This window comes from Lissotriton vulgaris, chromosome 2_2 (genome assembly GCF_964263255.1).
Source record: "Lissotriton vulgaris chromosome 2_2, aLisVul1.2, whole genome shotgun sequence".
Classification (NCBI taxonomy): domain Eukaryota; kingdom Metazoa; phylum Chordata; class Amphibia; order Caudata; family Salamandridae; genus Lissotriton; species Lissotriton vulgaris.
Genome location: NC_141688.1, coordinates 90,851,736 through 90,872,959, shown reverse-complemented (window position 1 = coordinate 90,872,959; position 21,224 = coordinate 90,851,736). Strand labels below are relative to the sequence as shown.

The 21,224-nt window shown below is 43.9% G+C and overlaps 1 protein-coding gene across 1 annotated transcript in view; it reads right to left on the bottom strand.

Annotated features, from left to right (window-relative positions):
- Positions 1-21,224, bottom strand: part of LOC147729064 (uncharacterized) — a 274,377-nt gene that overhangs the window by 17,482 nt on the left and 235,671 nt on the right. The window contains exon 26 of the mRNA XM_086959346.1: positions 11,746-11,806. Coding sequence (XP_086815472.1) covers positions 11,746-11,806 — 61 coding nt within the window. The remainder of the gene's footprint in view (positions 1-11,745; positions 11,807-21,224) is intronic.

Here is a 21,224-nt window from a genome sequence, read left to right as displayed (position 1 = left end):
CCAATTTGTATCGCATTTCTGGAGGTGTTTGTGTTCATTGCTCCAGATAGATGTTAGATTGTCCTTGAGTCACCACCCTCAGTCAGATGGGCAGACGGAGAGAGTTAACCAATGTTTTGAACAGTATATAAGGAATCAGGTATTGCAGTCCCTGATAGACTGGGATGAACTAATATGGTTAGCTGAGATATCATACAACAACAGCCCCCACACCTCTATTAATGCCACCCCTTACTATTGTTCCTATGGTTACCATCCGAAGCTGTTGCCCTCAGGGATCCCTACAGACAGTCCAACTCCCGCAGCAACTGACAGGATAAAGATATTACAGGAAGTTCATAAGCATACATTGGACAGTCTAGAAATGGCAAAGGTGAGATACACAGAAGGGGCGAATCTACACAGGAGGCTAGAACCTATATACACACCAGGGGATGAGGTGTGGTTATCCACGAAATACATTGCACTGAGAGGTCCACGCAAGTTCAATCCCAAATATATAGGTACCTACAAGGTACTCAAAATGATCAATCCCGTGGCGATGAAATTGGAACTACCCCCTTCATTCAAAACTCATCCTGTATTTCATGTTTCACTGCTGAAGCCGGTGGCTCCGGGTACTAGATTGCCTAAGAAACTCGCTCCTATAACCATTCAAGACACTGAGGAGTATGAGGTGGAGGCCATACTGGACTCCCGTAGAGTGGGGAGGAACATCCAGTACTTGATTCATTGGAAGGGGTATGGGGTTGAGGAGCGCACTTGGGAACCAGCATCTAATGTTCATGCACCCAGGTTGGTCCGTGCGTATCATCTGAAACATCCTGACAAGCCCAAACCCGGAGGGGGACATTGTGGGGGGAGTGTGGTGTCATGCCCCAACGTCCCTCCTGCACTGTAACTTTAAGAACATGATTATAAAAGACGGGTAGACCAGCAGAACGTTGCTTCACGTTCTTGCGTCAAGCTCCCGTTGTTGTGGGTTCCGTCCCAACCTGTTTTGCCTAACTCCGGTTATCGCTTGTTCCGGTTTTGCTTCCTGTGCGTTCCTGCCCGCTGTCGGAGGATTGAGATTTCTTGTCCTTCCTTCGCGCTCTTGGCAGTATTTTCCAGTGGAGTGACGTTTTCCTATCCTATCGTCCTCCTGTGCGGTCGTTACCGCTTTCTCTTCCTTGCTCATCGTCCCCCTATCCTTGGCCTTCGCCCGGCGGCCGGGACCATTCCCCGCCATCCGGCTGGGCTCCGCCTCCACTTTCCTTCCCCCTGCCCTAAAGCGCTCCGCCCGGCGGCTGGGTCTATTCTCCGCCATCCGGCTGGGCGCCTATCCCATACAGCTCCTGTAGGTAGTTAGGTTTCCTTTTGGTTTCCCCCTCATTCCTGGTGCTTCGCCCGGCGGCCGGGATTGGTTCTCCGCCATCCGGCTGAGCACTGCCTGTGCATTCTTACTCCACTCTGGTAGCTGGGTTCCCTGGTGCACTGTTCAGGTTCATCCATTCCTGGGCCATCCATATATCTGGTGGGGATTTATTGTGGACCAGAGTTTGTCATATCCAGGCGCCTTCTCACAGAATCACGGTAACAGCGCTGTGCGCTGCCTTTTTCAATATATATATTTGGTGATTATCTTGCGTGAAGAACTAAATGTATTTCCTGTTTAACAGATGTTAAATACAAGGCATTGGTTCAAACACATATTCACAAGGACTCTTCCGGGTTATTCCCCAGAACATACAAGAGTAAGAATTACCCATTGGAAATTGATACTTACCAGCCTAGAGTGAGAAATAGTTAATAACGATTTTCCTGTCTTGTTTAAAACAGAAAAAAGAACAACAAACACCTAATACTACAATACTATATGTTCTACCGCCCAGTAAATCTAGTGTGGTATGTAGTGTATGTCATATATGTTATGGACACTGTGCACATTGATGTTGTGATTGGCAAAGGTAGACATTAATATATATTCCTTTTCAGCCTACCCGTTATCCAGCATCCAGTCAGAAGTGCACAGTCAAGCTCTATTGTTTTCCCCCACTTTCCTTGTTTTGTTTCCCTGTTTTCCCCTGGCGAGCCATCCGATACTCTAGAGTTTGATAGAGTCGGAAGGCCGTAGGGGAAGGCTGCGGACTACTCTTCGGATTCCTGACGCTCCTGTGGAACTTGCTTGGAAACCATTACATACAGAAGCCCAGACCACTGCTGGCAGGCTCATACTAGCATATGTTACAATATATCTCCGGGCATTTGGCTGCCCTCTGTGCTGTGCAAGGATTGCGCCCAACCCAGCAGAGCTTGTGTCAACTACAACCTCTGTATGTAGTTTGTATGTGGTGGCACTCTCAATGGCTTGCTTGATGTGTTGGAAGCTCTTCTGACTCTCTTGTGATCAATGAACTGATAAGTTATTTTTCATTAGTTCTCGTAATGGTGCACTAACCCAAGCAAAGTCCCGGATGTGTCTTGTACAATAATTGGCCAGTCCAAGAAAGGTTCATAACATAGATATGTCTTGAGGGGGATTTACAATAGGCAGTGCTTGCACTTTTGCTGGATCAGGTTTCATACCCCCATCAGAAAACACATGGCCAAAGAATTTCAAGCTTTTCTTGAGGAATTCACATTTGTTGGCATTCAGAGTTAAGCCTGCAAAATTCAATCCCTTATAGTGAAAAAGACCAATATGCATGGAAAAGGTTGTACGTACCTTGATTTTTCTTCAAACTGAAATTGGTAATATCCTTTATTTAAGTTGAGTTGAGAGAAGAAAATCACACCATTCAGTTGAATTATATCAACAATGTGCGAACCTGGATGTCTCTCTCTCAATGTCCTTTTTGGCCTGACACATGTCTTACAGCTCCTTCACTGTTTCTTTTGGGCACTACTACAATGGGAGAAACCCATGGCATCGGACCAGTGGAGCATTCAATGATATCATGTTTGAGTAATGAATAAAGTTCCTCTTCAACAGCAACTTACAAGTAAAACGCAACTTGTCTGTGTCTTTGAGCAACAGGAAGAACATCCTCACTTATGTGTAACTTTACTTTCATTGTTTTGAGTTTTCCTAGCCTCTGAAATATTAAAGGAACTTGACTTACAAGTTCATGATGAGCATTCATATTGTAGTTCACTGATATCATCCCCATATCAGCCGTGGTATTAAAGCTCACCATAAAGGCACTTGAAGCTGTTCCTTGAAGTAAATGAATAGATGCATGTACCATATTTTTCTTGTATATCATTGTGGCTACAAAGGATCATTGACTCTTTAAGGGCGACAAAGCAGACCATGTGTATACTTTTGTTTTTGACTTAGTAAGTTGTGCCAACGGAGACAGTTCTTGATACTTCTCATTAGGCATGATATTTATTGATGCACCACTATCAATTATAACTTGTATCAAACACCAATTTATCTTTAGAGTGATCTTCAGACAATGTTTGAAAGTGGTTGGTGTTTCTTCCCGTTGATATTGATTCACTTTGTTTTTTTTTCCACATTTGAGCAGCCCCACATGTGCATGCCTTTCTGTGGTAAACATCGACATTACACACTTATAATTGTCACTTTCACTGGAAACTGAGACTGAGGAACTCTTTGTCATTGATCTAGACGACAATCAACTTTGTCTGGTGTTGATTTGCCTCAGTTGGTGGGACGCCTTGGCCTTGTGGAAGCACAATGAACATCAATGCATACAGTCGGCAATTTTGTCTTCATGCTGTGATGCACTTACTGTTCTTTTCGTCCTGCAAGTCATTCAAAATAGTTTGCTTTACCACAGCCGAGGCATGTTTGTCCAATGGTGGGACATTTACATTTGTGTGGAAAAGACAATCCACATCTATAACACATTCTCTTTTTCTGTGGAGACATTGCCTTTTGTCCCTCAGCCTTACACCTTGAATTACTTTTCTTGCTCATAACTAACGCACTTTGGATGCTTCCAACCTCCATGTCAGTCGCCTGATGATCAGCAGGTTCTTCAGAGTGTGCAGCGTTGAGGACTTGTTCTAAACTCAGAGTTTCCTTCAGCATAGTTCGTTAAACGGATTCTCACAGACATCCGTTGATTACTCAGAAGTGGGTAGCTTCCTCATCATTGAATTTACAATGCTCACCAGAACATCCATTCTCCCCACAAACTCATAGATAGTCTCACCTAGTCTCTCGCGCTCATGACCGAGTATGTATCTTTCATAATCCACATATGGCACTGGATTAAACTTGACACTCAAGTCTATTTTGATTTGTTCAAGCATCACTTCACCTTATTGTGATAGCTGTTTTCGTGGCTTCTTCCATTCCTTCACCAGCCATGTTCCTCAGATACTTTATAATCTTTTTATTATCTTTTTCATCTATCGCATCTATGAAATCTTCAAAAGTCTCTATGAATTTCATCTATCTATTGCCAATTTTGTGTTTCTTGGCAGTATCATATACAGTTGGAGGTTTAAAGAATGCAGCAGCCATGTATACATTGGTGGAAAGTAGTGGTCTCTCAGGCACCTCGTGTGGAACTTGATCCGGTAGAGCTTCTGTAGCACCTGGTGACATGCTGGCTGTGGGGTCAGTTTTACCAGCTTTTGCTGCTTGGATCTTGCTCTTCATTAGAGCTCTTTACTTGATGGCTCTCTGGGTAGTTGTTCGGGCCCCTGTGTGGTAGCTTTGGTGGTGGATCGATTTGTCTGTAGACAATTATGCATGCACAAACCCTGACCCTCTTCTCGAGCCTCTACGCAGCACGTCGTTACACGATGAGTTGTTAGTGGTTTCGGTAAGTAGATGGACTTCATATACTACCAGTTCATAAAAGCTGATAACATTATGATTTTTGATTGGCTTTGTACTGAAATGTTTCTTTACAACCACCTGGTTAATCTCTGCTTTGTAGCATATGAATTTCAATTTGATTTGTACTGCAGAATTGCTGTATAATACTTTTGTAACCCGGTTGCATCCACCTTTAGCGTTCTATACCCCGTATAGCATATGGCATTAATTTGTATTATGGCACAGTATCTTTGATTTGCAGCCATTTCATTCAGTTCCTGGCCACTGACATGTCGACTTTCAATGTCCCTTTCTTTATCTTCAAGTGTTTTATACAGGCTGGTGTTGCGCTGAGACTCCACTTGTGCCGGCGTCAATTGTACATTGCAGCACACATGGCGTGCACTAGCAGTTTGATGGACCATGTCAAACTCTCTGGATGAGCACTATCAGTGTACGTGCTTCGGATCCCCTATCTCGTCACCACTTGTAGTGTCCTCCCAGCCTAGGAGCTCGCAAATAAGTATGCCACACACAGAGATTAATTTTGCATGTCTTTATTCCGCGGCATGTATGTCAGAATTCGACATTCCAAGCCTGCCTTCAACTAATTTCTCCAATGCTTAAATCACAGGCCTGAGGTATACAGTGGGAACCAAAAGAAGTCCAGCATTCTAGTTACACGATACTACAGTTGGCAGTGGTCAAATGTATGCAATTTAATGCTCTCACTATTAGCCTTCGAAGGACTTTTATTCTTAAGAAAAAGACTTAACCCTTATTATCAATTTAGGTTGTTAAAATCTAACAATCTTAGGTTGCTTCAAGTTCCAAAAATATTAAAATCCAGAAAAAGGCATCTGCTTCTCTTTTTTTAGGGCTAAACTCTGGAATTCATTAACATTAGTTAACGTTTGGTCCCTTCTTAGTCTATCTTCAATAAGAAGATAAAGACTTTCCTCTTTAATTAAGTCTAGTGCTAGTTTGCCCTCAGCTTGCTCACATCCAGTGCTAGCGCAGGGGCTCTTTTTTTTAAGCAGCTGTGCACTGTACAAATGCCATGGATTGACTTACTGCAAAGGAGGCTCACACATTAAGTGGTTCTAATCAGAATCTGGATACCTTTAGCCCCCCTGCATGCTGCCGCGATTCTGCGCTTGTGCGGCACATTCCTATCGCGGGTGCGGTCATGACGGCCGGGAGCCGTCATCAGCACACGAGCACTGTGTGCCATAATGGCTCCCGGACATCATCAGCATGCAAGGGGTTAATAAGCTCCAACTCCCCAGGCCACAGGCTTGAGTAGAGATTGGGTCCAACCACCATTGCTTTTCCCAAGATACCGCTAATCTTATTAAAGATTCAGCCAATTGGATTCCACTATTCATGTCAAGATTCATCCAGTCTAATCACATCATACTTGCTTCTCCCAAGATTCTCCCAGTCAGATCCCACTGTCTGTGTTTCTCCCAAGATATAGCCAGACTAATCCCACCATCCTTGTTTCTCCCAAGATTCTGTCAGTTCTATCCCACCATCCTGGTTTCTCCCAAGACTCTGGCAGTTTGATCCCACATCCTTGTTTCTCCCTCCTCCCAAGATTCTGCCAGTCTCGTGCCATCATCCGTGTTTTACCCAAAAACATCACTAGTCTTTTCCGACTATCCTTGCTTCTCCCAAGATTCTTCTAGTCAGATCCCACCATCATTGTTTCTGTTAAAATTAAGCCAATTTAATCCCACCATCGTTGTAAAAAGTCTGCCAGTCTGATCCTACCATCATCACTTCTGTTGAGAATAAACCAATCAGGTCTCACCACCATTGCTTCTTCCTAGATTCTGCCAGTTAAACCTGCCATCATTGCTTTGGTAACGACTAAGCCAAATGATCAGATCCAACCATTGCTGCTTCTATTAAGATTAAGTCAAATCGATCCTACCATTATTGTTTCTCTCTAGATTAAATCAATCCATTTCCACCATTACTGCTTCTCTGAAGGGTAAGCCAGTTGTTGACCGTTCAGAAGTAAACTGAACTAGAAAGGCTAACATAAACAACTGTTCTGGGTCAACAAACAGAGTGTGATGTTTATCTGTGTGCATTAAGCATGTCGGGGACTTAGACTATGCCTCAACATAATACCTCAGTATGTCCTGACAAAAAAATTACACATCTTTGATGCCGCTGGAATTGGGATATGGAATTTGGCAGGTAGATTAAGAATGAGGTATGCTGCTGAGTTTTGGATAACCTGATGTTTGAGGGTTAAGTAAACTGACACGCCAAATTAAAGAACATTAATGCTGTCCAGAGAACAAGTGATTAGTCAATGGATGAGAGATTTCCTTAGTGAGTTGAAAAAAACAGATGAACGTTTTGCACAACATTCTATGAGTGGACAAGCAGCTCGCCAATACTTTATTGCCCTTTTTGATCATGGAAAGATTAACACTGAGTAGACAGCTAGATTTCTAGCAGAAGATACCAGAGAAGGTAGTGTTCCCGATTCCGGTGGCCACCAAGCTGATGACCAACTGGAGGAGTGAATGCCATACAGGAAGACCTCATTCTTGTCGCATTTCAGTTTCAGGTCATTCGTCTTCATCCATGACACAAGAAAGAAACCTGCCTTGGGTGACAGCTTAGTTTTCAGAGATTCACACAATAATTTATGTGTTATCAGCATAGGAGATTATTTCAAAACTAAAAGATCTCATTACATAGGCAATGGAGTAAATGTAAACATTTAAAAATGTGGGGTTCAGGCAACAACACTGAGAAATCCAATTGGAATATCTGTCTGTTCAGAAGAGCCATAAAGCAGGAGCAAACCAACATGGGATTTGGAGGATAAGTAAGAGCACAGCCATTTGATAGCTACTAGGCAGAGGCCTGAGTTGAACATACAAAGAGCAGGATGGATTGGGATACGGTGTCTGAGGTCACAGAAAGGGTGAGTAGGTGGAGGAGTCCCTCTGGCACAGAATGATGCATAAGTCATCTGGGGCTGCAAGAAAGGCAGACTTACTACGCCATGAGGCCCAAAAGTTAGATTGATATGTTGAGGTAGTTATATGGTTAGAGAAGTGATAAAAAAACAAGGTAAACCGGCGTTGCATAGTTAGTGGTCATTGATGTACTACTACTACTTATGTACTGCCACTAATGTAGTAAACTATGTCCAGAGGCGAAATGCAGTGAAGCAACAGCCATGGAAAGCAGTCTCCTTGTTCCACGCATGCCATGTGAATCCAACACTCCATGCAGATACGTAGTGCAACCACTTTCATGTACCCCCTTCAGAGAGTGAGTTAATTCTCAAAATATCTTGAGTCATATCCCATCAACCTTTTTATTCATTTTTCAGTGGATGGTTGCTCCTTGTCTCTGAGGTTGCCACAGATGATAAGTAGTACCTCTTTGTCCTTTTATATGTCGAATGGCTTGACATGCAGGTAGATGTGGTAATGTTCCTGTTCCCATACTATCACTGGATTTGCCTTCACAGGCTTGGATTAGACTTATTTAACATCAGATATGCTCCTCATGACTCTCTGCCATGTTTGTGTTGAACAAGTATGATTTCCAGCTCCATTGGCCTGACACCCTCAGCTCAGTGCTCAAGTTAAGGATTGAAATTAACTATTTGTTTAGTTGGTGCCACCTTCTCCTTAATCTATTAGAACGCCTGTTGGTAGGTAGTAGATCACTAAAGCCCGCATCCTTGCTTTGTGACCTCTGAAAGTAGAGTGCTGATGGTGACAATGTCCTTTACATATCTAGAGCAGTAGCTGGACATGCCCAGTCATGATTCGAGATCCCCGTGAGCATAAGCATGCACCCGCGTGTCACTACCTTATCTTGCTATGGCATTTTTGCAAATAATGTGCTCTAAGTATCATTCACTAAAACTGATTATCCCACTGCCTAATGCTTTTGCAGATTTTTTCACTTGCAGTTATGTACTATGCGACAGAGGACAGTACCAAGATTACAAGGCGCAATTCAAAATAGTTGGCATGGTCAGAGTTGATCTGGTATGATGGGCGACTTCAACAGAACTCTTCATCTGTGGACATCTGAGAGCACTGTAAAACACTAAGTCATGGGGCACAGCAAGGGAAGGCCATCATTCAGATCCAACGCACTGAAGCAGCTGGGAGGCTGAAGCCGCCGTGAGCAGAGTGACCTCGAGTGGGTGCCAGAACTCCTCAAAGAGCCCCAGGAGGTCCATACTCTTGACACTAGGACACTGATATACATTTTACTCATTAAATATTTGATCCAAATATTATATAACAGCTTGCTTTAATGACCCCTAATGCAACTGGTGACCATGCTTCTGTGTCCACGACACTGCCAGTCTTCATCGCTTTTCATAGCGATGGCAATCTCTACCAAATTCTGTTAATGTTAGGATGTCTGCTTGCTTTCCTTATGCGGACTTATGCCTCTAAGTCACGAACGTACCTCTGAAGGGAAAGGGCTCAGAGAGTTTGATCCACTGTTTATGTGTAAAGTTAAATGATATTGACCACCGCCACATGTGGTACCTGCGCAGGGTACGCAAATGTGGCAGCTTTGAATGAATGAACTCCCATTTATAAGCAGAGGTGAGTATCACTTCCTGACTAGGAGATCCAACCTTGACAACAAGAGATATTGGTGAAGCACAAAGATAAGGCAGGAGCTGCAGTTTGTAAACATAAAAATGGGCTGCCCCTAGCGTGGGTTCCCAGAGTTTCCTACAGAGTTAAACCGAGATGCAGGCGTCCTCTCGGTCTCACCGACGGGGAGACCTAGAGGACGCCTGCAGGGATAACCGCTGGGAGTGATGAATTCAGACAAAGTCACAAGTAGGCTCTCCCACCCTCACCCTCCCATGGAGTATGTAGGATAGTGTCTAAGGAATCCCTTACATTGGTACTACATCAAACGGGTATCTTGACCCTTATAGCCCCAGTCCCTTGAATGCCAAGTCCTTCTTGCATCAGATGCACAAAGGTAGAGCTCACAGTTAGAAACCTTTTGGTCCTGATGAATGCAACGTACCCTTCACGGACAATGAACGCAGAAATATGTTGACCACACTTAAGGCGGTGAAGGGAGAATAACGTCCCAGATCACCGCTCACTTTTTTAATACCATACATTTGTTCCTTGAATAAACACGCTTTAACAACAAATGTAATGGTTTTTAGATCACCTTCCACTTTCACACGGCCATCACTTAGCTTTAGAAGTGCATCCTTGTCTACAGGTATATGCCCGCTCTCTATCAAACGAAGTTGTTAGAGGGCGAGGACAGCCGATGATGAAGCATGACACCAGGCGGTGTGTGAGGCCAGTCCGAAACTTTTTATGAGGTGCCCCCTCTGGTGCTGCATCTCAGTTTAACTCTGTAGGAAACTGTAGGAACCCACGCTAGGGTCAGCCCATTTTTGTGTTTACATTTCAGGTTGGAGGCTGGCTAGGCCCTAAGCCCCAGTGCCTTTTGTTCCCCTCCTCAGCCAGGTTTGAGGTTAGTGTGTGTGAGGAGCTGCAGTTTCACTCTATTGGATGAATGGTGAAAGGTTTACACAGACCCCTTGGGTGGCTTGCTCTGAGGAGGAGCCAACAGATATACACAATAATGCTTACTTTCAAGAGAAACAAGCCCCCTAGGTGAATCACGCCTTAAGAAGGAAGAGCCCTAGAGGAGGAGGAACCGACATGAGAGAAAGAAAAATATCCCAGAGGAGGTTTCACATTTTTCCCATCCACATAAGTCAAACAGGAAACACCTGAGCCCAGCATTGTTATCCTGAACATTAAGGCCTAATTAAATGTGAAAGAGATGCGGGCGGCATCACTTAGGAGGCACTACTGAAAATTATAAGCTGTTGAAGCTAAAGCTTCCGGAGTAGAATAGAGTGATGATGACTGGGGTGGAATAATTTTAATAATGGAAAATGTCCAGAATCCCACAAATTCTAAATACACCCCTAAGTCTGTCCTGTCTTAAACATAGTATTTGGGGATAACGCCGTTGGTCCCAGCCGGGCATACTGAAGTTGCCCTGCCTCCCCCCCCCCCCCCCCGATCCACTTTCATAACATGACATTAGTGCTGAAGGGTCCAAAGAGCAAGAAAGAAACACCTGCAGTGAAAGGGGCATCACATTCTCCCTAAAATAAGAACAGACAAGGGAAGCCATGGTGGTGAAACTGGCTACGCACTGCTCTTATTGGCAGGTTATTAGCAGCTATATGATCGCACAAGAAACTTGGCATTTATGGAAAGTCTCAATAACAAGCAAGCGGGATGGCACAGAATCCTTCCGTAGAGCTCAATGTACTTTCAGTGAGGGTAACTGAGTACCAGAGAGGGGTGAGCCGCCCTGGACAGCCTTGCCATTCAGGTAACGAGGGTCAGAAGCGAGAGCGTGACTTTATCTATTTTGAAGCTATATACGTGGGTCAACAGTTGAACCCCACTCGCTCCCATTTTCTCACTCTAAATCCCCCTTCCAAATCCCACACTCCAAAAAGGGGACCTTTGGGTTTCACTTCATCACATTCTTTATTTGGAAGAGAGATGCTAATTCATTTTCATTTGTATCCAGTGAATGGATTTACAGCGGTGCACGTTTCCAATGTTTGCTTCACTACAAAGAGTTAATTATATGACAATAAAACAGTATTAGTAAACACTCTTTAGTCACTATCAGGTTCTTTGTGCAGGATACTAATCAGGAGATTCAACTACATATTTGGGACCCACACCTGCCCTGACTGACAATGCTGGGTTGGTCTTCCTGGTCAGTGCCCATGGGCAGGCATTATCTATAATTCCAACCTAATGCCTACCTGGCTTTCCCCAGTTGGTGAAATGAGACAGAAAACAATACCTTCAGTTTAACCTGCCAGAAGGTGTAAACTTTTAAAACTTTAAACATAAAAACGTTATGAATAATGTCACTACCTTTCATCAGGCTCTCGTTCTTCTCCCGCAGGGATTTGATCTCGGCAGCCATGGAAGAAATCTGTGGAGAAGCCAGATGTTTCAGTCCAGATGCATGCAAAAACGTTACAGGGAGCGGCTAACCAGCAGCCTGAGTTTGACAACAGCTGTTCTGAGGCCACTTACTGGAAAAAGTACATTATTTGGTCTTCCTCCCTCCTCAGTGGGGGTGTTGCCCTTATTGATTTCCATGAATTTCCATGAATATAACTCATGAATGACTGGAATGCTTACCGATAATCTACGTGCACCAAACCTTCTCTTCCTCGTTATAACCCTTACTCCTGAGATGTAGTCAGACCTGGAGCAGGCAGTACCTGGACCCAATCAACCTTGCCTTCCTCTTTGTCCCCTTCCATTACCTTAGGCCCCTCCTCCTCGCTGACCTTAAAGGGAACTGACACACAGTTCTATCACTGAGCCACTGAGAAGGCCCCATTCTTTTCCAGCTGCTGCAACTGCAAGCTAGAAGGTGGGTGGGTAAATTGCTAGTAGAATAACAATAAGCAACCACCACTGCTGCCTGCCCACGGCCAGCTTATCTTTGTCTCCAAAGGTATACAGTGCCTGGAAGGCCTGAATGTACTAGAGCACTCTTTCCCTGGAATTAATCCTAATCTGTCTCAGAGGAGACTAGCCTGCAACAGTGATATGTGTCTTGCCTCCTTCACCGTCAGGAGGGACATTCTAAGGAAGAGGAGGGATCAGGCAGAAAAATAAATTGCCGGGAATCAGATCTGACCAGACTCATATGCCAGTAATTTAACACGTCGACAAGTCGTTGAACAAGTCGAGAAGTACCCATCACCTGGTGCTGGGTTACTGCTACATGCTACAACAATCCAATTCAAACCTACGTATAAAACCGAAGGGCATAAAAATGCTGAACAAAGAGCCAGAGAAGGAACAGACAAAGGCCCGACTACTGAAAAGAGAGACGTCTTCACTTGACTGTTAAAAGCCATATTAACACCAACATCACTGCTCATAGCTGAGCACTTGTAAAGGTTGCAGTTCAAAGTCCCATTTTCTCTGTCCTAATCTAGTTTTGACATCGATAAAAATACAACATACAAAGTTTTTGTGCTACATTACCACCTATACCATCGTTACATAATCTATAAACGTGTAACTTGCACAAGGAAAATGTAGTATTCACATATAACAGTGTCTTAGGGGTTGGTTGTCCTCTTCTTGGTTGGCAACTACTGGAAAAATCTCGTGGCTTACTCGATAGGCAAATAACTGGAACAAAGGGGCCCTAGAATGTTTGTCTTGCCTATAAAATGTAAAATAAAAGACTTAGGGCCCGATGTAGGTAATCCCAGATTACCGATTCTTAAATACCGAATCATATCGATTCGGTATTTAAGAACTGGCAAATGGGATGCAGGTATTTTTACCGAAAAAATTACAGAATCGGTAAGTTTCGGTAATTACCGAATCGGTAAATTCCGATTCTGTAATTGGCATTCATTCCTATGGGCCTGGAGGACTATAGGAATGAATGCCAATTACCGAATCGGTATTTACCGATTCGGGTAAAAGGGGGAAATATTGAAGGGTGGCAGGGTGTCACTTTGACACCCTGTTGCACCCCTCAATTGTGCATGGGTGCACATGGTGTATACATACATGCCCTAAGGGCATGTATGTCTGCAACATGGCACTTATAGTAGGTGGTAAATAACGAATCCTTAACTGAGGAATGCACTAACTTGAGTGCTTCCTACATCCTAGATTTGGTATTTTACTGAATCGGTATGGTAAGAATTCAGTATTTTACCGAATCCTTAAATTACCGATTCGGTAAAATACTGAATCCTTAAAAAAATGCCACCTACATCTGGAAAGCCTAATACCGGTCGGTAACGGCCGAAATGCAGAAATTTCGGCAGTTACCGACCGGTATTGGGCGACCTACATCGGGCCCTTAACTTTTTTGTCCCTCTGTACATCTATTGCCACAACTGCCGACACATGCTTATGTGCTAAATAGTAATTTATCCAGCACAATCTTTATGTCCTCGGTAGTCTATCCGCTTTTCCTGTCCGCTTTTCCTAAAAATGCATTCATCCATTGCACTTGTGATATCCAAACTAGACTATGATAGTGCCACAATAGCGGGCCTTCAGAATAACAAGCTTGCACTGCTGAAAGCTACCTTGAACGCAGTTGCACGGCCATCAGTGGCTCAAAAAAAAGAGATCATATCACCACGACCTGCAATAACTAAAATGGCTACCCTATGAGGCTAGGATCCGTCTCAAAATTGCCTACATGACCCACAAAGCGCTACCCTGCAGCATCCCTGCTTACCTGTCCTAGAAATTTACCCTACCTGGGGGAAAAAAATCCTCTAGAAGCCAAGCTCCCTGTTACTTAAGTAACAAAAATAAACCTACAATCAATCCTTTCCGGCATTCCCTCCCACAATCCTCTGGAGTTCAGGTGTAACCCATCCACCTCCATCTTCAAGAATGAAGTAAAAATCCAACTTTCCAACAGATTTCTCCCACATTGAGGTCATACCTCCCTCACCTCATTCAAGATGTCTACATGCCTATCTAACGCTCTATTTTATCACGCCTCTCCACATCACCGAGATTGAAGCCGTTTTCCATTTCCTAACCCTGACACCTGTCAGGCTCTCCTCACACCAGGTATTCACAAGTCACTACGTGTTCCTGTCTGCTTCATTTTCTTGCTTATGTAACTAGAGGAATTTTGATATGTACTTTATGTATATACATTACTGTTGTATCATACCCACCTTAGTTAATATTGTAAAGTGCTCTGTGTTGAAAGTAGATCTCAAGAAACAAGTAGTTAAGTAGAGAATAAGTTTAATCAAATAACAGCCCCACACCAGGTGCGGTGCGTGGTCAGGAAGCTCATCAGTCATATGACAGTTTGGCAGTTCCTTGGGATGGAGAGAAAGGTGGAACGTTGGGGAACCAATGGGAGGGGGTGAGGTGACAATAGGTGCTCTCGCGCATGAGAGATAACCTGGGCACAGGGGAGTACAGGATTAAGATATAACACATCTTCCTCTCTTGAGAGTTTTAACTGATAAAACAATCAGCGGTGAAACAAACAGTCATGTGAAATGAACTATGAATATTAATCATATACAAAGTCTTCATAATGTTTCGGCTTACGAATGGTTCGACCAAACCTCCCCATGACAAGGTGAGGATCAGGAACACATTCGGTGTCAGAGTGAGGATCATTACTGGTTCTGCCTGACCTACCACTGAAGCTATGACTGTCAGACATGACTTCAGAGTCAGAGTGTGAGTCACCATGACAACCCTGCCTTGGTGTCGGAGTGTGAGGACTGACATCAACAGACTGGTCTGATGAGTGACAATCAGCAAAATCAGAGAGAGGTGGGAGATCATGTGAAGTTCCATTGCTGGGCATGCAACTATGTTCAGAACTAGTCATATCATAATCAACCCACAAATCTTTGCAAAACACATTAGGTTGCATTTGACTAGGTGCTTTGCCTTCAAGATGACATTTTGCCAATCTTCTCATGTGCCACACTTTCCCATCGCTGAGCCTAGCGGCGTTGTTATAAAGTTCATCGATACGAAGAGGAGAGGTGAATCTGCTTTCTCCTTTCCTTACTTTTTTTCTAAACGAACTTTCACAAGATCCCCTACCTTGAATGAGTGTTCTTTTGCACTATGTTTTGAGTCATACCATTCTTTGTAGTATTTTTGCGCCTTCATTATGTTGTTCCTAATGACATCTGGTGACCATTCAAGTTGTTTTGGAACAGGCATCCATCCTAGGTCAATGCTCAGGGGCTGTCTGCTTCTCATGAGAACAAAAGGTGCATTGTAGGTGCTGGTACAAGGAGAAATTCTGAAAGCCCAGATGAGATTTGAACACTTCTTCTTCCCAGTTAAGGTTAGCATTTCTTGACAATTGTATGTGTCCCTTCAGGACACGGTTGAAGCGTTCAGTAAGGCCATTAGCTTCTGGATGGTATAATGAGGTAGTGTGGTAGGTGATCCAGCTCCTTTCAAGGAATGATTTGAACGTCATTGAGCAAAATTGTGGACCATTGTCTGTAAGAATAAATTTGGGTAGACCTTCACTTAAGAACAATTTATCCAGGAAGGATATGATTGTTGAACTGTCTATTTCAGAAACAATTTCTATTTCCGGCCATTTGGAGAAGTGATCAATGACCACTATGATGTATTTGATCCCTCCATTGTGTCCTTCAATTGGTCCAGCAATGTCCAGGCCTACTTTTTCCCAGGCCATTTGGGGAGGGTGAAGTGGAGAAAGGGACACTTTGGATGTTTTGAGAGTTTTATCTGAGTCGCTGCATTCAACACAGTTTCTTATGAGGATTTCAATTTGCTTGTCAATACTGGGCCACCAATAATAGGTTCTGACTCTTTGCTTTGTCTTAGTGATGCCAAGGTGACCCATGTGGCAAAGTTTCAGGATTTTGTCTCTGAGTGTGATGGGGGCTATGGCCTTTCCGATTCTATATAACACACCATTTTCATAGCTGAGTTCATTTCTTATTTCCCAATACACTTTAAAGTTGTCCTGAAGATGGCGTTTCTCTGGCCAAGAGGTGTTGACAAATTTACAAACGTCTTTAAGTGTTAAATCCTGAGCGATGTGATTCTCCCATTCTCCAGTAGAGATACCTTCAAAATTCGTGTTGAAGAGTAGAGCCACTCTTTCATCATCCTCTTGAGCATCCATATTTCCTTTATGTGGCAGGGGTAGTCTGCTGAGGAAATCTGCAACTTTGTTCTTGATACCTGGCCAATATTCTGCTATGTAGTTGTAGTCCAATAATTTTATTGACATTTTACTTAGTCGTGGTGAATCATTTTGCAAACCAGAAGCAGATAAGATTTTGATCAATGGCTTGTGGTCCGTGCGAAGATGTATATTGTATCCCCAAATGTATGCTCTGAAGTGATTGAGCGCCCATGAACAGGCAAGCATTTCACGTTCTATTACAGAGTACTTCTCCTCAGCAGGGGTGAGTGATCTGGAGGCGAAAGCTACAACCCATTCTTGGTTTGAATTATCCTTCTGCGCTAACACAGCACCCAATCCTTTGTTGCTTGCGTCAGTTGTAACATAGATTTCAGCTTTGGGATCGAATCCTTTGAGGAAAGGTGCTTCACCAATTTCTTTTTTGATTGTTTCAAAGGTGTTCTGACATTCTGGAGACCATTAAAATTTTGTTTTATTTTTCAGTAATTGTCTTAGACTGTACATTTTTTCTGAAAAATTTCTTATTAATTTGGAGTAATACTCAGTTAATCCGAGAAAGGCTCTAATATCCTCTTTACTGGATGGGCAGGGAGCATTAAGAATGGCATCTACTAAACCCTGTTTAGGTTTGATACCCTCGTGGCTAATAGTGTGCCTCAAATAAACCACTTTGTCCTAAGATATTTTACATTTGTCTAATTCAACAGTAAGACCATGCATTTTAGGTTTGTTGAAAACTTGCTTTAAGCGTGTGTCATGTTCCAGTTGATTGCCGCCCATGACCAAGATATCGTCTTGGAAGAACCTGATGCCTGCAAGGCCCTCAAAGATAGAAGTCATGACCCTTTGGAAAAGCGCTGCGGCAGAGGCTAATCTAAACGGTACCCTGGTGAAACGGTAACAACCAAATGGGGTAATGAATGTGGTGTATTTCTTGCTGTCCACGTGTAGGGGTATCTGGTGATACACGGATTTTAAATCTATTATGGAGAAAATACACATATCATTAGTGGCATTGAACATTTCACAAATACGTGGTAGGGGATACTGGTCAACAATAATGTTTTTGTTAAGATCCCTAAGTAGTAGTAGTAAAGCTTTATTTCGATATAGAGACATATCATAAAAGCAAAACATGACAGCATAAAAACAATGGTCGAAACAAAGCAATTTACAATTCATATTACCATTAAAAACATTTCATATTTACACGAGATAATCTTAAAATTTATGAAAAATGAAAAAGGGACACTTTACTGTATCGTCAGTTGTTTAGCAGATCTTATGCGCCACGCCCAGCCTAGAAATTTAGCCAAACAAATGGCAAAAAAGGGTCTTGTATCTGAGAGCAGTATTCTTATAGCTTCCAGATGTGAGCGAGTTCCCAGGCTCCTACAAAGAGGCTTCAACCACCTCCGTCTAGGGGCCATATAGACTCGACACTCAAATAGAAAGTGTGCGACAGATTCAATTTTTAGCTCGCAGAATGGGCAATAGGGTACAGTTTGCAGTGGTGGTTTCCAGGTAGAGGTAAACTGACATAAAGGTAAGACCCCAACCCTGAATTTAAAATATAATGCCCTATCATGTGAACTGTGAATCAAGTCCAAATATGGTTCTCTGGAGGGGATATCTTTAACCATCAAGAAGTTGGCAACAGATCTTGGGTGATTTGATTTACCAAGTCTCTCGTTATCCACCCAAGACCAGTAAGCCTTCTTCAGTTCTTGTTTAGGAGGTGCTGTTTTATTTTCCCACGCAGCTCCCAGACCGAGCTTGTATAATGCCCTCTTGACCTCTCTGAGCCAGGCGATCTTATGCCAGCCAGGTAAGGACAGTACATCTTTTAGGGCGTCTGCATAGCTGTGGAGTTCGGGGACGTTCCAAATTCTAGACCATAGTAGTAAGGGGCGTAATTTAGCTTGCTCGCAGATTGGACGAGTACCTGCGTCCAGCAAGAGGGGGATTGTGGGGGTGCTCTGGGGTAGCCTCATCAGATCTTTGTGAAATTTATTTTCTAGGTGGGCCAAAGTATCCACTCTCTGGGTACCCCAAAGTTCTGCGCCATACAGTGCTGCACTCACAACCCTACCCCTATAAATATCAAGAAGTGCCCCAATAGGTTTTATGGAGGAAGCACGCTGCTCTTTAAGTAAAGCACCAACAACCCTCTTATGGGTTAGAAACACTTTTTGGTGATGGGCCTTCCAGCTCATACTATCACAAAGACGTATGCCTAGATAGTCAAATTCTTTGACCCGTTCTAATGTGACAGAGTCTAGAGTGGGGGGTTTAACAGATTTCTTAGGGGGGTTAAGGACAAAGAATTTGGTCTTGCCAATATTTATGGCCAGTCCCTTGGTGTCACAGAAGGCCTTGAAGCTGGAAAGTAGTGACTGTATGCCTGCAGGTGATTTCGAAATCAGGAGGGTGTCGTCCGCAAACAGGAGCGTCGGGATTTTCCTTCCAGCCAGGGATGGTGCATCTGCAGGATGTTGAAGAAGGTGCTCCACCACTCCATTGACGTAAAGCGAAAACAGAGTGGGGGCAAGCACACACCCCTGGCGGACGCCCCTGTCTACTGGAATACACGGGGTTTTTTCTCCCTGGGCACCCCATCTGACTTGGGCAAAGTTGTTTTCGTGGAATTTTATCAGCAAGGCCAACAAATAGGGAGGTAGACCTAACTCGTCAAGGACCTTCCACAATAATGCTCTTGGAACCAGGTCGAAGGCTGTTTTTAAGTCTATGAAGACTAAGTATAAGCTGCCCCCTCCTAGCACCACTACCTTCCAATAGAGCATTAAAAGGCGGAATGTCTGCTCGACGGTGCCTGTCCCTGATCTAAAACCCGCTTGGAAATCAGACAATATCTGATTTTCATCCACCCACTCCAGAATCCTGCCCAATACCACTTTCCCCGCTACCTTTTGCGTCGAATCCAGCAAACTGATGGGGCGGTAATTGGCTGGGTCTTCCCTGCTACCCTTCTTGAAAATGGGGACTACTTCAGCACCCCTCCAAGAGTCAGGGAAAGACCCCCCCAACATAACCTCATTAAGAAGAGCAGCAATTAATCTGCTCCAAAATGGGGGATTATTTTTTATCAGGTCGCCCGGGATCCCATCAGGTCCTGCCGCTTTGTTAGAAACAGTACACCTGATTGCCTTCTCTACTTCCAAGGTGGTAAATAGGACTTCATTTGGTGGGAGATCTGTGGAACTGAGCCTTGGGAGCGGGTCTGGTTGCGGAGGCCCTGTCTGAGCCGAATACAATTTCGAAAAGTGGGCAAACCAGGCAACACCAGGGATATTACAAGTCAGTTGTTGATCAATGGGCTTGTCTCTTGATCTTAGCAAGTCCCAGAACCCCTTAGCATCTTTCCTTGTGCTCGCCTCCGTTAGGTCACGCCAAAAGTTGAAATCATATGTTCGCTTGGCCTCAGTCACAGTTTTCCTATAAAGTTTCCTTGCAGACCTGATGGTAGCTTGGTCTTTTCCTTTTACTGCAGCAACAAGATCACCCTTAGCAAGTCGACACTTGGCTGTGAACCACTTTTCACTTGTTCTCAGGGCCCCCTTTGAAGCAGTTCTGGAGCTGGGTTTGGGAATGATGAACAGCCCACTTAGTGCCGTTACAGTCTCCGTAAATAACGATAAAAACATCTTGCTATCGCTATTCGTGCTATCAAGCCTAGATTCAGCCTCTAGTAAGATGGTTTCAGCTTGTGACATCCTAGCCTCATCCGCTGAGACTCTTGCCCATTTAAGACGTCTGCCACAGTTTGAGGGAAGAATCTCATGTGAAGCTTTCCATAACTGATTAGTGGTTTCTTGAGACCCAGTTTGCCAGGGGACAGAAATGGTTAAAGCGAGAGGGTTGTGGTCGCTGTCACAGGTCTCTATAACCTCCATGTCTTGATGATATGGCCAGAGGTTATAGTTGAGCATAACAAAGTCAATTCTGGATGAGTGGCCCGTCCTATTGTATGTATGGGCACCCATGGGATCTGATTTAGAACGCCCATTCGTTGCTCTCAAGTTATACTCCATGCAAAGAGCATTTATATCGATCGCCTTTTGTGTCCATTTAGGGATCGGTTCGAGGTTCAAAATAGGGATGCCCCTCCTGTTATCCTCATCGTTGGTATCCAGAATATCTTCTTTGGCTAAAGGCTCAAAACAGCAATTAAAATCGCCTGCCAGCAGGACGAGAGAGTCGGCGTCACAGGCAGACAGGTAGTTACTTAAGCCTAAAGAGTTTAGAGATCCTCCGTTCCTATTGCCCCTTAAGTAGAGATTAAATAGTTCTAGTTTCCTTCCCCCTTTGTAGTGCACTGTTAGCCATTGAAGGTCAGGTGTTTCGGTGGTCCTTTGAGAAACACTGAGGTCTAGTGCTATGTTGATCCAGATAAGAAGACCACCGGATGGGCGTCCTTTAGAACCTTGGTGACATACAGCCGGAACATAGAAGGTCGAAAACCCCACTCTATGTCTAGGTTCCTGGCACCATGTTTCCTGTAGCAAGCAAATGTCATAGGGTGCCAGGAAGGTGTTCCATTCCGGGTTATCAAAGTTACGTGCAAGGCCAGCCACATTCCAGCTTAAGACCCTCAGTGAAGAATCGCCTGGGGAGGCAACTCTATCAGGCAGGTCGATCTCCATTGGATTAGATT